The sequence below is a fragment of the Canis lupus genome, chromosome 10 (assembly GCF_003254725.2).
Source record: "Canis lupus dingo isolate Sandy chromosome 10, ASM325472v2, whole genome shotgun sequence".
NCBI classification, from domain to species: domain Eukaryota; kingdom Metazoa; phylum Chordata; class Mammalia; order Carnivora; family Canidae; genus Canis; species Canis lupus.
In genome coordinates, this window is record NC_064252.1 from 2,246,721 (window position 1) to 2,261,216 (window position 14,496).

The following is a 14,496-nucleotide window of genomic DNA, read 5'->3' on the forward strand; positions in this document are numbered from 1 at the left end:
TTATGATAGTCACACAGAGAGAGAGAGAGAGAGAGGCAGAGACACAGGCAGAGGGACAAGCAGGCTCCATGCACCGGGAGCCCGACGTGGGATTCGATCCCGGGTCTCCAGGATCGCGGCCTGGGCCAAAGGCAGGTGCCAAACCGCTGCGCCACCCAGGGATCCCTGGAGGGTTTTGATATACCCAGTAATTATAATTGCAGCTTTCAAACGTTTCTGAAAAGTACTGCTGTTTCCACGGCTTGGGACGTCAGGAGATAGGTGGGGAGATGGCCATCGGCCTGCAGGTGGAAAAGGGGTGGGGGCGCCCGAGATCGTCAGGGCGCGAGGGGCTCCTGGACAGTACTGAGGGCGGAGGGCCCGTGACGAGCCCGAGCCACCTTGCGAGGTCCGGACCGCCACGCTGAGGGGCGGCGGCAACAGCGGCGGCAACAGCGGCGGCAACAGCGGCGGCCCGCAGATCCGCAGACCCGCGCCCTGTTCTGGCCGGCGCCTCGCCCCGCCCCGCCCCGCCCCGCCCCGCCCCGCCCCGCCCCGCCGCTCGCCCCGCCCCGCCCCGCCCCTCCCCGCCCCTCCCCGCGTGCTGCTGGGCTCCGAGGCCCCGCGGCCCCAACGTCCTCAGCGGCGCTCTGCGGCGGGGCCCGCCGGGCGGGGGAGGACCTGAGCGGCTGGGGGCGGGAGGGCGCTTGGCGGTCCCAGGGCTGGTGCGGGCCGCCGCGGCGGGGGCCAGAGCGGCCAGGCCCGGGCGGCATGGCGGGCGCGGCGGGGGCCCCGCAGCAGCAGCAGCAGCAGCAGCAGCAGCAGCAGCGCGTCGCGTGCCAGGTGTTCCCCGAGCGGCGGGCCCAGGGGGGGTCCGGGCAAGGGCTCCTCTCCAGCGTCTTCTCCAACGACCAGGGGTGCCAGCGGCTGCTCCTGAAGACGCTGGAGACAAGTAGGAGCGGGGCGGCGGCGGTGGGCCCCGGGTCGGGCCGGAGGGCGGGCGGGCGGGAGGCCTCCGCGCTCGCGCAGCCCGGGCAGCGAGGGGGCAGCGAGGGGGCAGCGAGGGGGCAGCGGCGGTCGGGGCGGCTTCCGAGCAGCCGCGTTCTGCCAGCTGCTCTTGGCTGGGAGGCGTTATTTTATTTAAATTTCACTTAATTATTTAATTTTTTAAATTTATTTTTATTTTATTGATTGATTGATTGATTGATTGTGAGGCGTTCTTAACCTTCCTACGCCTGCCGGGCTGCCGAGGGTAGAAACCTCGGAAACGGACTATAAAATCGTGTGTGCGCACCAGAATGCATTTTTCTGGGGAGAAAGTTCCTAACTCCGCCATAGTCTCGAAGAGGCCCGATCTCCAAAGGGTCCAGAACCTCTGCTGTGGGTTAAACAGGAGCTCGACTCCCTGCTGCCCGGGTCGCCTGGGGGGCTCAGTGGTTGAGCCTTCAGGTCAAGTCCCTGGAGTCCTGGGCCATAATACATTTGGCTATATGATATAAACCAAAACATAGAAAAAGAAAAGGAATCAAAGTTGGGTGTTTTTTTTAAGTGTTGAAAGCAAAAAACAGGTGAGTAAAAAAAAAAAAAAAGTAGTGGGAGATGAGAAGGATAGGTATAGGTTACTGCTTTATTATCCTGCCCCCTCCTAAGAGTGTTAACAGTAAAATAATTATTAGTACTGAGTATTTTTTTAATGTATATCAGGTGTCAGGATATATGCTCACACTTTACATTCATAAAACCTACTTCTCACAACCCTAAGAGAGAAATTTTTATCCCCCAACCCTTCCCTCTTTGTGTGTGCAGATAGGGATGGAGGGGATCAGGAAGTTAAGCCAGTCTTCCACACCCGATAAGGGAAGGGATACGAATTTGAACCCATGTCTAACTGCAGCCCATGCTCTTTCCACTGAGTTCCACTTCAAACCTCTAAAAGGCACAGTCCTGGTCCTTACTCATCTTTGAATTTCCGCACACCAGAACCTAGGAGGCGTTCCATACACATTTCCACAGGGATACAATCTCATCATTCCCATAACCCCGCTCCTCCTTCCCACTCCCTTGATTCCCCAGTATGCAGGTAACCTCAAGAAGATTGGAAAATCTTTGGGTGCTTAACTTTTGAACTGTGATTGGCAGCTATGAAGTAACCTTGCTTTAGGACAAGTAGGTTTAAGACTCTTAAGGAGTTAACAAAACTCTAGTGCAATGTCCCTGAGACTAGAGAAGTTGTGCACCAGGTAGTTGTTTGTTTTTAATTTTACTTATTTAGTCATGAGAGACACAGAGCGAGGCAGAGATACAGGCAGAGGGAGAAGCAGGGTTCCTGCGGGGAGCCCGATGCAGGACTCAGTCCCAGGACCCTGGGATTGAGACCTGAGCTGAAGGCAGATGCTCAACCGCTGAGTCGCCCAGGTGCCCTGGCTATTTGTCTATTTTATTAACACCTTTTAATTGTTGGAAAAATCCTTTCTTGTTCTGTAACTTCTATTCTTTGGTCCTCGTTCTGCCTTTTAAAAAAATATTGATGGGATTTATTCCCACATGGCACTCCTTCAAATACTTGAAGCCATTGTGGTCCTAGTTAAGTTTTTTATTCTCCTTTCCAAATCCACAGCTCCTTTCTTCTTACTGATTGAAGGCCTGTACTGTTCTAGTTGCCTTCTCCCCATGGAAGAGCTTCAGTTGGCAGTTCCTGTTTAGAGCGTGGTACTTAGAAAGGTCTACTGTTAGCTTGTGGTCTGACCAGGAAAGATGCCAGTGGGGCTACTTAACTACCTTCTTCTAATCTGGGTACCGTGCTGCAGTTCGTTTCTACGGATGTGACCCCAAATTCCCGCATTATTTCGGTATATGCTTTAATACAGTGTTTTCGATCATGTAGCTAAAAATGGGCTTTAAAAATCATTTTTTATATTATTGAAGATGTTTAATAGTGCCCATCTTGATATTTGTATCAGTGTTTTATTTCATTAAAGACTTGTTTTTATGTTAACTTAAGCTGGTCTTTTCATATCCATTTTTAACAATTTTAAGATAGTATTACTTCATTAAGATTTGTGCGTTACTTTTTGATAATATACTGCTTTTTGGGTAATTTAATTGGTGCTATTTTTCTAACTAGCATATTTAATTGAATCAATATCTTTTTAGATCCTTATGTCAAACTTCTGCTTGATGCCATGAAGCACTCAGGTTGGTAAGTAATCATTTTTATACTGCTCGTCTCTGTTCTGGTTGCTAAAAACATGAAAACCCCAAACTGGAGCTACTTGCAGTTTTTCACTTTAGGCCACAAAGCCTTTCCCATATGGTAGGTGGTGATGGGCTATTCTTTCCAGGCAGGTGGTGTTCTCTTCCTACATCTTCTGCCCTAACTCTTAAGTCTCTGGCTCTACCATTACCTCCAGTGTTTAGTAAAGACCACATGTAAAGTCTTATAAATAATTACCGAACCTGGCTTTCCCGTTCTTCCAGCCTCAGCATTGTCCTTCATGGAGAAGAAATCTCAGCTTGTTAGGTAGGAGCCTTCCAGGTGTTGTTTAACTTTGAGATGATTAGAGGAGGTGACGTCTGAGGTCCACTTCTTAACCTCCTGGCCTGAAGGTAGCAACTCTAGCGTATTTCTAATGCGGTCTTAATCAGTGGACCAAATGCATTATGGGATCATGTCATGGAAGTTGATCGAGGACAGATTTTGCAGGGATGATTTCCTTATTTCACAGATGAGAAAACTTAGTCGTGAAGATTTCCCAAGGTTTCTTATGTGTTAGTGGTGGAGGGGGTGTTGATTATGTGGAGCTCCTGATTCCTCGCCCAGGGCTTTTCCCCCTGAACCACATGCACACTGATTTGGATGCTGTTTCTTTAATCCATTCTTGCCTTTTAGTGCTGTTAACAAAGAAAGACACTTTTCTTGTGAAGACTGTAATGGCAATGTCAGTGGAGGTTTTGATGCTTCGACATCTCAGGTAGGCATTTTTGCCAAGTTGTTCTCTTTCCCGATAATTGCTAACACCTTGGCATGTTGGCCATTCTTTTCGGCCACTAAAATGAATTAGTTACGGTTCTCACTCTTAAGTAGCTTATGTTCTCACAGGGGAGATAAGACAGTCATAAAGTTTGAGGCAGGTTAAACTATTGTAGGGGATGTGGTTACCATAATGGGACAGTGATGTGATTGCAAAATACCCACAGATTCAGCAAGTGCATGTAAAGCTTCTTCAGGGGCAAAGAAGATGAAGACTGTTGCCCGAAGAAGGGGTAGCATGAGCAAAGGTGGTGTGTTGGGAAAGGACAAGGCGTATTTGGGGAGTGGCACATTGTTTAGTGTAGCTGGGGGGCAGGAATGTGTGGGGAATATGGGGAAATAGAATTGGAAAGAAAGGTAAGCCATATGGTGGGAGGCTTTGAATACTGAACTAAAGAGTTTTACCTTTACCTGGTGAGAAGGGATATACGTTTACATATTTTTGATTAGGGGAATAAGTTTCTCATCTGGAAAATATGGGTAATGATTATATCTATCTTATAGTATGGTTATGAGAATTAAATGAGATACTTTGTGTAAGGTGGTTATCATAGTAAGCCTAGTTAAATGTTCAATAAATATTAGTTTTAAGTAATTGGAGGGTTTTGACAGCATCTTGGAGTTGGTAGAAGAATTAGGACCTGTGATGAGGGTGGATGAAGTTTTCATAAGTAACTCGTTCCATCTTGAACATATACCCCTGTTTAATGATACTTAGTTGTTTCTTCCTGGGGAATTGTACATGTATTTTGGTTACTTATAGCTGCTTCACAGTAATCATGAGAAAAAGAAACATGGCATAAGAGCATAAGAGTGAAAGGGCTCGGTTTTGGAGTCTGGTAGAGTTGAGTTCAAATCTAGTTCCCCTGCTTATTAGCTGTGGAGCTTGGGCAAGTTATTTGCATTATTCTCAGTTTTCTCATTTGGAAGCTGATAATAATAATACGTATAGCTTTCAAAATGGGTCTAGGTGAATTCATTTCCCCCTTGGGGTTAAATAGAGTGGACATTTTGAACTTTTATCTTCTCAGCAGTGTTGAGCATAGTTGGGCACTCTCTCCTTTTATTTTCTTTCTTTTTTTTTTTTTTAAGATTTTTATTTATTTATGCATGAGACACACACACACACACACACACACACACACACAGATAGGGAGGCAGAGACACAGGCAGAGGGAGAAGCAGGCTCCACGCAGGGAGCCCGATGCGGGACTTGATCCTGGGTCTCCAGGATCCCGCCCTGGGCTGAAGGCAGGTGCTAAACCGCTGAGCCACCCAGGGCTGCCCATCTCTTTTTATTTTCTTAAGTTATATTTGTATTATGAGGTGTCTCATTCATACAGAAGAGTAAGAAACCTGTATGTATGCTTTTGGTCATAGTAATAAAACAAATCCCTGTCTAACTGCCACCCAGATTTGAGAAATAGAACACTGCCAGGACTTCAGAAGATTGTGTGCCCCTCTTGGACTACATTTCCTCTCCCTTTCTTAGTCTGACTCTTGTGATAATCATTTCCCGCTTTTCTGAATGGTTTAACATCTCTGTATACAAACAACATGTTATTTAGTTGCCTTGCTTTGAAGTTTTATACATGGAATACTTTGAGCTCTATGTGATACTTTGTGGTTTTGTGAAATCATATGGTATATAGTCTTCTGTAACAATTATTTTGTTGAGTGTGGTGAGATTCTTCTATTTTGTTGTACAACACCTTTATGTAGTTGGACTGCTGTATACTATTCCACTGTATGCCTGTACTGCAGTTTACTGTATTTAATATTGTTTCTGACTGTTATTATGAACAATGCTGCTGTGAGTATTTTTCACCTTTTCTCCTGGTGCACATGTGCAAAAGTTACTCCTGAGTATATGTCTAGGAGCAGAATTGCTGGGTCATATAGTTTGCATACACTTGATTTCAGTGGTGATAATGCCAGACACTTTCTTCCTCTCGTTTCCAGTATACGACACTCTGCTGGTTACTCCTGTGCTAGCTCACCTTCCTGTGTCAGCTGTTAAATGTTGAAATCTCTTAATCCTTGTGTTAAATCCCCTTCCTTTTTTCCTCTATTCTCTGCCAAGGGGATCTCATTTATTTTCCTAGGTCGGAGCTCTCTTTTTTAGCTTCACATCTGTATATTCAAATGCTCACTTAATACCTACCTAATACCTAATTGTGAGGCCCCTGAGGCCTCACAAATTTGTCCAAGTTCAAACTGATGGTTTATATCATCCCTTGTCCCCACCCAACCTGGTGTTGTAGTTTTGCATATCTCAGTGAATGGTACCACTATCTATCCTATTACCCAAAGCAGAAATGTAGAGATCATCCTTGCACCTCTGATTCCCTTCCCATATTCCATATCCATCACCAACTTTTATCCAACTTACTACCTAAATATTTTTTGAGGTATCCTACTATCCCTGCTCAGATACCATTATCTCTTGCCTAGAACATCTCCTTAGTCTTGAGCTAGTCTCTCTCTACATCCAGTTTTGGTCATCTTCTGCTTATTTTTCCAACTATAGTCAAAAGGGTAAAAACAAACAAAAGGATTCCCCTGTTCCACTCTTCCCTTTCAGTGACTACCCACTATTCTCAGGATAAGGTGATTGGGCTCTAGCCAACCTCACCAGCCTTATTTCATGCCTGTCACTTACAGTTCTGTGCTACAGCAGTGCAGGCCTGTTTTCAGCGTCTCAGACATTCTATTCCTTCATGCCCCTTGCCTTTGCACAGGTTGCTTGGTCTGAAATGCTACCTTCCCCACCTCTCAAATTTAACTCGTTCTCATCGATGAGATCCCATTTTAAACATTCCTTCTGCAGAGATGCCTTTTCCAATCCTCTAGACCAGATCAGGCATTCTCATTGTATGCACTGATGACATCCTGGGTTTTTCTTCGTGACAACTGTCATTGCATGTCTTTAAACATTTTGGTAAATATTTGTTTAATTTCTAGTGCCATTAGAAGATTATACATTATTAAATTATAATTACAGATGATAAATTATAAATAGACTCTGAATCTACTAGTAGGTTGTAAGAAATATTAGTTGAAAGATGAATGTTGGATGAATGTATATAAAATATCTGGCACATACCCTGGTGTCTGGCACATAGTAAGTACACCACAAGTGGTAACTATTGTTATTAGGATCCCTCATGTCTTTATTATTCTTATAGGGTCCTGCTCAGTGTGCTGTTGGCTTTTTGCACTTCTTTCTGAAGGTCTTTCTGAGGATTTTCCCTGGCAATTCTAGTAGAATGAGACAGTGGTGGTCATTCATTGTTGATTCATTGCTCATTCAGAAACTTGATAAGAAGCAGTTTACATGTATTCTCATTTAATTCTCACAATTGTATGAGGTAGGTACTCTAATTATCTCCTTTTTATGGTTGAGGAAACCAAGGCACAGAGAAGTTAAGAAACTTGCCCAAGGTCACTGAGTTAGTAAGGAGTGGGGCTGGAGTTTGCATCTGCTTCATTCCAAAGCCCACTCCTAATATGATGCTGTGGAGTCCAGCAGCCCACTGAGGATGGCATTTAAGTGCTATTGTAGTTTAGAGAGAAGAGGGAGAAGTTGGTCACTGGGAAGGTTTGTTGGAGCATGTATGTTAGGACCAGGCCTTGATGGATGGATAGGTGTGGGGTTGGAGGAGAAGGTGGGTGGATGAGATAGAGAAGATGGGATTTACAAAATAGAGTAGATGTTAGAAATAATGGAACTTTTCTTATTTTGGTGCCTCCTAGATTGTTTTGTGCCAGAACAACATCCGTAATCAGGCCCATATGAACAGAGTGGTCACCCACGAGCTCGTTCATGCGTTCGATCACTGTCGTGCTCATGTCAACTGGTTCACTGATGTCAGACATTTGGCCTGCTCAGAGGTGAGTTTTATTGTAAAGGATACTTTTTTCTCCTGGAACACTCTTAAGTTTGAACATTTAATTGAAATATAATGCTTAAGACTCTCCCTTTGCCCCTCATCCCCCCCTCAAATATTCATGAGAGACAGAGAGAGAGGCAGAGACACAGGCAGAGGGAGAGGCAGCCTCCATGCAGGGAGCCCGATGCGGGATTCGATCTTGGGACTCCAAGATCACGCCCTGAGCGAAAGGCAGATGCTCAACCGCGGAGCCATGCAGGCGTCCCTATGATAACCATTTTTAACCATTTAACCAAATAAGCAATTTTCCTGTGGAGTAAACTATAAATGTAAAAACTAATGCTGGTTAACACTGGCTGGGGACTGTATGCCAAACACTGTTCCTTTTGTGGATTCTTACTGAGTCTTCTCAACAGTCCATCCAGGTAGATGCTATGATCTCATGTTCTACATGTTGAAAGGGAGACATTTATTGAGGTCCATGGTTAATAAGTGGCAGAGGCAGGATTACAACCAGGGTTCTTTTTTTTTTTTTTTTTTTTTAAGATTTTATTTATTTGAGGGAGAGAGAGAGAGAGACAGATAGTGACAGAAAGCACAAGTGAGGAGGAGAGGAAGAAGCAGGATCCCTATTGAGTGGGGAGCCCAATGAGGGACTCAATCCCAGGACCCCGGGATCATGACCTCAGTCAAAGGCAGACATTTAACTGACTGAGCCACCCAGGTGTCCCACAACCAGGGTTCTTAACCAGCCTGCTGTCTACCTTCTGTAGGCAAAGCTCCTTGCTTGCTCTAGAGTAAAACATTTAGTCTCAAAAACATATAAAAAGTTTTTTATTGTTAAGCACTTTGGATTGCTCTCAGAAGTGCAGTATATTTATGCTCTTAGAGAGACATATGTATTTAATACTTGCATTTCATTAGTTGAAGAGTGCAGTGTGCTGAGAAGTAAAAAAAAAAAAAACTAATATAAATTTAAGCTTATACTTTATAACTTGGGTTATTTTCTCTTTCCCTTGAAACTAATAAGCAGCCCCACTGCATTTAATTATAACTCATATTATTTGGAGAGTAGACTGAAACCTGAGTTTTTAAATAGATCTCTCTCGGGTGTTATGAGAATTAATGCCTGTTAGCTAGTTACAGTGTGTTAAGTGCCTTCCACTCCTCAGAGGAATGAGACCATGTTATTGTAGAAGTAACAGGAAGTGGGCCATTCTGTTTGCAGTATGTCAGCAAAAATGTGGCCAGTTTGGCAGTAGCATCTATGTAGGTAGTTCTAAGACTTTTTTTTCATCTATCGAAGCTAAAATTTACCTTAAAAATATAGTGAATTAGAAAATATATCCTAACTTCAGGCTGTCCTGCCTGACCAGTTTGGAATGTTCTTGTTCTTGGAATGTTCTTGGTTAAGTTTCAAGAACTTAATTTTTCATAGGAAAATTGAGGCCCTGGAGGAAAGCATGAATTTACAGAGGTTTAAGAAGGTTCCAGGAGAGTTTCAGTATTTTGGGCTAAGGGCAGGAGGTTCCTATTCTTAAAGTGTCTTGGATACTAATGTGTTTAATTTTAAGCTTACGTTGAAATTCAGTTTGTAGATCTTTGGAAGAATGCTTTCTTGCAGTCCTTTTGGTAATTTCTAGAAATGTTTGTATCTCATAGAGAACATGGACTTTTCCACTCTGAGGTCCAACTTTCTGATTTTTGGTTTCAAAAGAAATTAGTTCTTTCAATAAGGTTACAGTGTAAAGTTTTGAAGATTCCCTTTGATAAATGGTTGACCCTCTCCCGACCCACAGTTTATTTTGCATTGTCTAGCCCATGGATATCAGCTCTTTTTCTTAATGTAGTCTTATGTCAGAGTTTAAAACATCCTTTAAAAAAAGTCCTGTGGGGATCCCTGGGTGGCGCAGTGGTTTAGCGCCTGCCTTTGGCCTAGGGCGTGATCCTGGAGACCCAGGATCGAATCCCACGTCGGGCTCCCAGTGCATGGAGCCTGCTTCTCCCTCTGCCTGTGTCTCTGCCTCTCTCTCTCTCTCTGTGTGACTATCATAAATAAATAAAAATTAAAAAAAAAAAAAAAAAAAAAAAGTCCTGTGGAGGGGATCCCTGGGTGGCTCAGCGGTTTAGCGCCTGCCTTTGGCCCAGGGCATGATCCTGGAGTCCCGGGATCGAGTCCCACGTCAGGCTCCCGGCATGGAGCCTGCTTCTCCCTCCTCCTGTGTCTCTGCCTCTCTCTCTCTCTGTCTATGATAAATAAATAAATAAATCTTAAAAAAAAAAAAAAAAGTCCTGTGGATACTCTATTCTCAGAAAGGCATGTTAATTTTAAATTCTTTTACAGAGTTTTTAGAGCACAAGCACTTAATTTCTTTCTGTTTGCCTCTCTGTCTTTGTGATAGGTTCGAGCTGCTAACCTTAGTGGAGACTGCTCACTTGTAAATGAAATTTTCAGGTTGCATTTTGGATTGAAACGACATCATCAGGTAAAACTAACATATGAAATCACTTACCCTCCAGAGTGCTGTGAGTGGAAATAATGCATAAAGAGAAGTACATTTGGTATTTGAAATGTGAAAGAACTACTGTGGAAACAATTCAGAATATATACTGTTTATGCCAAACAGGTGGAATTTAGTTCTACTTTTTAATTACAGGCAAGCTGTGTGACTCAGTGAGAGACTTTAATAGTGAAAAGAACTATATGATCTTGTTCTTGGGATCCTTTTGAAAGCAGGTGGATGAAGAATGGACACAAAATCACAGCCTAACTTTGATCCCCTCAGTCCTGGACTTCTATTCTGCGACTCCCACAGTATTCCCGAGACAAAAAAGTAGTACTTTTCAGAACAGAGACTACCCTGCAGCACAGGTTATGGCTGCATACTAATGTGCCTTTAAAGGCTGTACGACATAATAGCAAAGCTTTGAATTAGCACAGACTTGACTATGATAAGTCTCTCCTCTTTTTCCCTTGGGTAGCAGCAGCAGAAAGTGAATAGAACAGGGGTGCCTGGGTGGCTCAGTTGGTTAAGTGTCTGCCTTTGGTTCAGGTCATGGTCCCAGGGCCCTGGGATCAAGCCCCGTGTCAGGCTTCCTGCTCAGTGAGGAGCCTACTTCTGCCTCTGCCGCTGCTCCCCTTGCTGTGCTTTCTCTCCCTCTCTGTCTCTGTCAAATAAATATATAAAATCTTAAAAAAAGGAAAATGAATAGAACTAGCAACAGGTTGGAAACTATGTGGAGGTAGTAGGGGCTCAGTTGAGGGAGAACAGTCTGAGAGAATGGAGTCCCTGCTTTTGTACAGCATGTACCCCAAAGATACAAACATCAGTTACCATAACTGATGGTAAAATATGGTAGACTCACATAGTTTTAGCAGAAACTTATATTACATTTGGAAAGAAGTAAGCCTGAACTGTGGTGCCTCCCAAACTTGTAGCTCCAGGAGACAACTTTTTACCATCTTTTTTTTTTTCCCCCTGGAAGGGAGAAACTTCCTCTTAGTGGCAATTGCTGTCATAATTCCTTATGGCTCATCCTCTCTTTCTTACTCTTTTATGCCTGGGGTTTATTTTTAAAATCAATGTTTAGTGTAATTTAGGTCGAGAAGCACTGATTTATATTCTAATAGTAGTGAGCATCTCCAGCTCAGGCGTGCTGCCCAGGGTGAAGTGAAGCAGGGAACACATGTAGAAAATGAATGAATGACGATTATTTCTCATGAAAAGGTTAGAAGTCCTTCTTTTTAACTTTAGTTTGGGGTTGTGAAGAAATAAGTGGATTTAAAGCTCTCTAAGAATTGAAATGATAAGACCTTCTGTTTCTTAACATATTTAGAATACTGAGAGATTCTAACCAATTACTATGTAACTAGATAATTTATTTTCTTAGGTAGACAATTTAATACCTATGCAAAGAACACTCAGGAAAAAAAAAGTTGTTTGATTTTTTTTCTCCTGAAAAATCAAAACACCCTCAGATTTTGTGTATATGTATGTGTAGCTTCCTAATGCCTCCATGGGACATGCAGGATAGGTTATCTAGTATTAGTCAGCTGGAAAGTAAAGGAAGAAAAAGGCATAGAAGTAAAGTATATTTTAAATCTATTTAAAGGGATCCCTGGGTGGCGCAGCGGTTTGGCGCCTGCCTTTGGCCCAGGGCGCGATCCTGGAGACCCGGGATCGAATCCCATATCAGGCTCCCGGTGCATGGAGCCTGCTTCTCCCTCTGCCTGTGTCTCTGCCTCTCTCTCTCTCTGTGACTATCATAAGTAAATAAATAAAAAAAAAATTAAGAAAAAAAAATAAATCTATTTAAATTTTATTAAAAATCCAACCAGAACCTTATTTGTAGAGTTTTGTGTGTTTGTTTGATTTTTGCAAATTGGGAGTTACTGTTTGTTGGACTGCCTACAACTTCAGAGAATGACATCTGGAGAAGATGAAAAAATGGAGGTCTTACTTATACCTAAATAATTTTAGATTGAGCTAAAAATATTCTATAATTTAAGAGTTATGTTTTTACTTCTACTTAGAATGACAGAAATTAATAAAATAATATGGAAGGGAATTAATTCTTTTTTTCCATTTATTTTTTAAAATTTAAATTTACATATTAATTAACATATAGTGTATTACTAGTTTCACAGGTAGAGCTCAGTGATTCATCAGTCTTATATAATACCCAGTGCTCATCACATCACATGCCCATCACCCAGTTACCCTATCCCCCTACCCCCTCCCCTCCAGCGACCCTCAGTTTATTTCCTATGATTAAGAGTCTCTTGTGGTTTGTCTCCCTCTCTGATTTCATCTTATTTTATTTTTCCTTCTCTTTCCCTGTGATCTCTTAAATTCCACAGATGAATGAGATCATATGGTAACTGTCTTTCTCTGATTAACTTATTTTGCTTAGCATAACACCCTCTAGTTCCATCCATGTCATTGCAAAATGGCAAGATTATATATATTTTTTTGATGGCTGAGTCGTATTCCATTGTATATAAATCCTACATCTTTATGCATTCACCTGTCTGTGGACATCTGGGTACTTTCCATAGTTTAGCTATTGTGGACATTGCTGCTATAAACATTGGGGTGCAGGTGCCCCTTCAGTGATCTGAAGACAGGGTGCAAAATACAAATGTTTGGGGGTAAATACCTAGTAGTGCAATTGCTGGGTTGTAGGGTAGCTCTATTTTCAGCTTTTTGAGGAACCTCCATACTGTTTTCCAGATTGGCTGTACCAGCTTGCATTCCCACCAACAGTGGAAGGGGGTTCGAAAGGGATTTAATTCTGATTATGGGGCGGCCCGGGTGGCTCAGTGGTTTAGTGCCTGCCTTCAGCCCAGGGCCTGATCCTGGGGACCCAGGATCGAGTCCCATGTTGGGCTCCTTGCATGGAGCCGAGCCTGCTTCTCCCTCTGCCTCTCTCTCTCTCTCGCTCTCGCTCTCTCTGTCTCTCTCATGAATAAATAAAATCTTTAAAAAAAATTATGATTATGGTCAGACATTATATAAAATGTCATTATTTCGTGATGAAATTGCCACATAAAATTAAAGCCACATACTTTTCTTTTTCCTTAGACTTGTGTGCGAGACAGAGCCATTCTTTCTATCCTGGCTGTTAGGAATATCAGCAAAGAAGTAGCCCAAAAGGCTGTTGATGAAGTTTTTGAATCTTGTTTCAATGACCAGGAACCTTTTGGAAGGATCCCACATAACAAGACTTATGCAAGATATGCACATAGAGACTTTCAAAATCGTGATCGGTATTACTCAAATATATGAAGACAATGACATTTTATATTACGGAGCTTCTGTGATCATGAAGAAAATATGGTTCTTAAGTGGACAAACATATAAAATATAAATGATCAATTAAATAGAGGTAAAACACAGAAGATACTGATTCTAGCATACGATCAGAAAAAGTAACTGTGGTAAAAGGGAAACTGCCTTAAACTCCAAGGCAAAAATTGTAACTTTATAGTAAACCATTTGATAAATAAGGCAAATAAATTACATTTTTGTATTTTCTGTGTTATACTTGTGTTTTTTATTATTTGTGTGTTTTTTTAAGATTGTGAGTTGTTTTTGTTACATATTAAAATTTGGTTATGAAAACTGTGAAATGTGTCCTTATATGAAGTTGACTACTGTTGATATATGAAGGTGACTACTGTTGGTATTTACATTAAACGTAAAGAAATATGTACTGATTTTATTATAGGATGTTTATCGAGATGTTATGGTAAAAAATGCAAAGAATGAAAATTGGGAATGATTCATTCTATGATCAATGCCTCCCTTCTCCCTCTTCTTTCAACATATATGTGGGGACTATATACATGACTTAATTTTCTGAGGACAGTCCTGATTAGATTTTTCTTTTGTAAAGGCAGTGCATTAGATTTATAATGTAATTGAGGTTAATTTTTATGTATGTATAAGATTTTTCGTATAATCATTCTCAAATCTTTTGTCAGGCCCTGTGTCTGAGTTTTAGATTCAGAAAACACGTCATCTTATCTATTCCCCTTAACTGAGAGCTGCATCTTCCACCTGTCCCTGGCAAATGTCTCCTGGCCTATGT

At 42.3% G+C, this 14,496-nt stretch overlaps 1 protein-coding gene across 4 annotated transcripts; it reads left to right on the forward strand.

The window, feature by feature from the left end:
- Positions 1 to 620: 620 nt before the first annotated feature.
- Positions 621 to 13,935, forward strand: ATP23 (ATP23 metallopeptidase and ATP synthase assembly factor homolog). 4 transcript variants are annotated; one of them, XM_049115102.1, is made up of 6 exons: positions 621 to 931; positions 3,133 to 3,178; positions 3,869 to 3,950; positions 7,766 to 7,903; positions 10,305 to 10,388; positions 13,488 to 13,935. In XM_049115102.1, exons 1-6 carry the CDS (start codon positions 751 to 753, stop codon positions 13,689 to 13,691), a joined length of 735 nt encoding a protein of 244 aa, XP_048971059.1. In that variant the 5' UTR covers positions 621 to 750; the 3' UTR covers positions 13,692 to 13,935. The 4 variants fall into 4 exon arrangements, with proteins under 4 accessions (XP_048971059.1, XP_035552289.1, XP_025332573.1 ...); XM_025476788.3 differs by lacking the exon at positions 621 to 931 and adding an exon at positions 1,189 to 2,828; XM_035696396.2 differs by lacking the exon at positions 3,869 to 3,950 and having other exon boundaries at positions 852 to 931.
- Positions 13,936 to 14,496: the final 561 nt, after the last annotated feature.

Bases quoted from the DNA above. Each gene is read 5' to 3' on its own strand.
- ATP23 (XM_049115102.1), top strand. From the start codon at position 751: ATGGCGGGCGCGGCGGGGGCCCCGCAGCAGCAGCAGCAGCAGCAGCAG. The intron at 932-3,132 runs GTAGGAGCGGGG...ATATCTTTTTAG, and splicing joins CCTGAAGACGCTGGAGACAA to ATCCTTATGTCAAACTTCTG. The intron at 3,951-7,765 runs GTAGGCATTTTT...GGTGCCTCCTAG, and splicing joins TTGATGCTTCGACATCTCAG to ATTGTTTTGTGCCAGAACAA.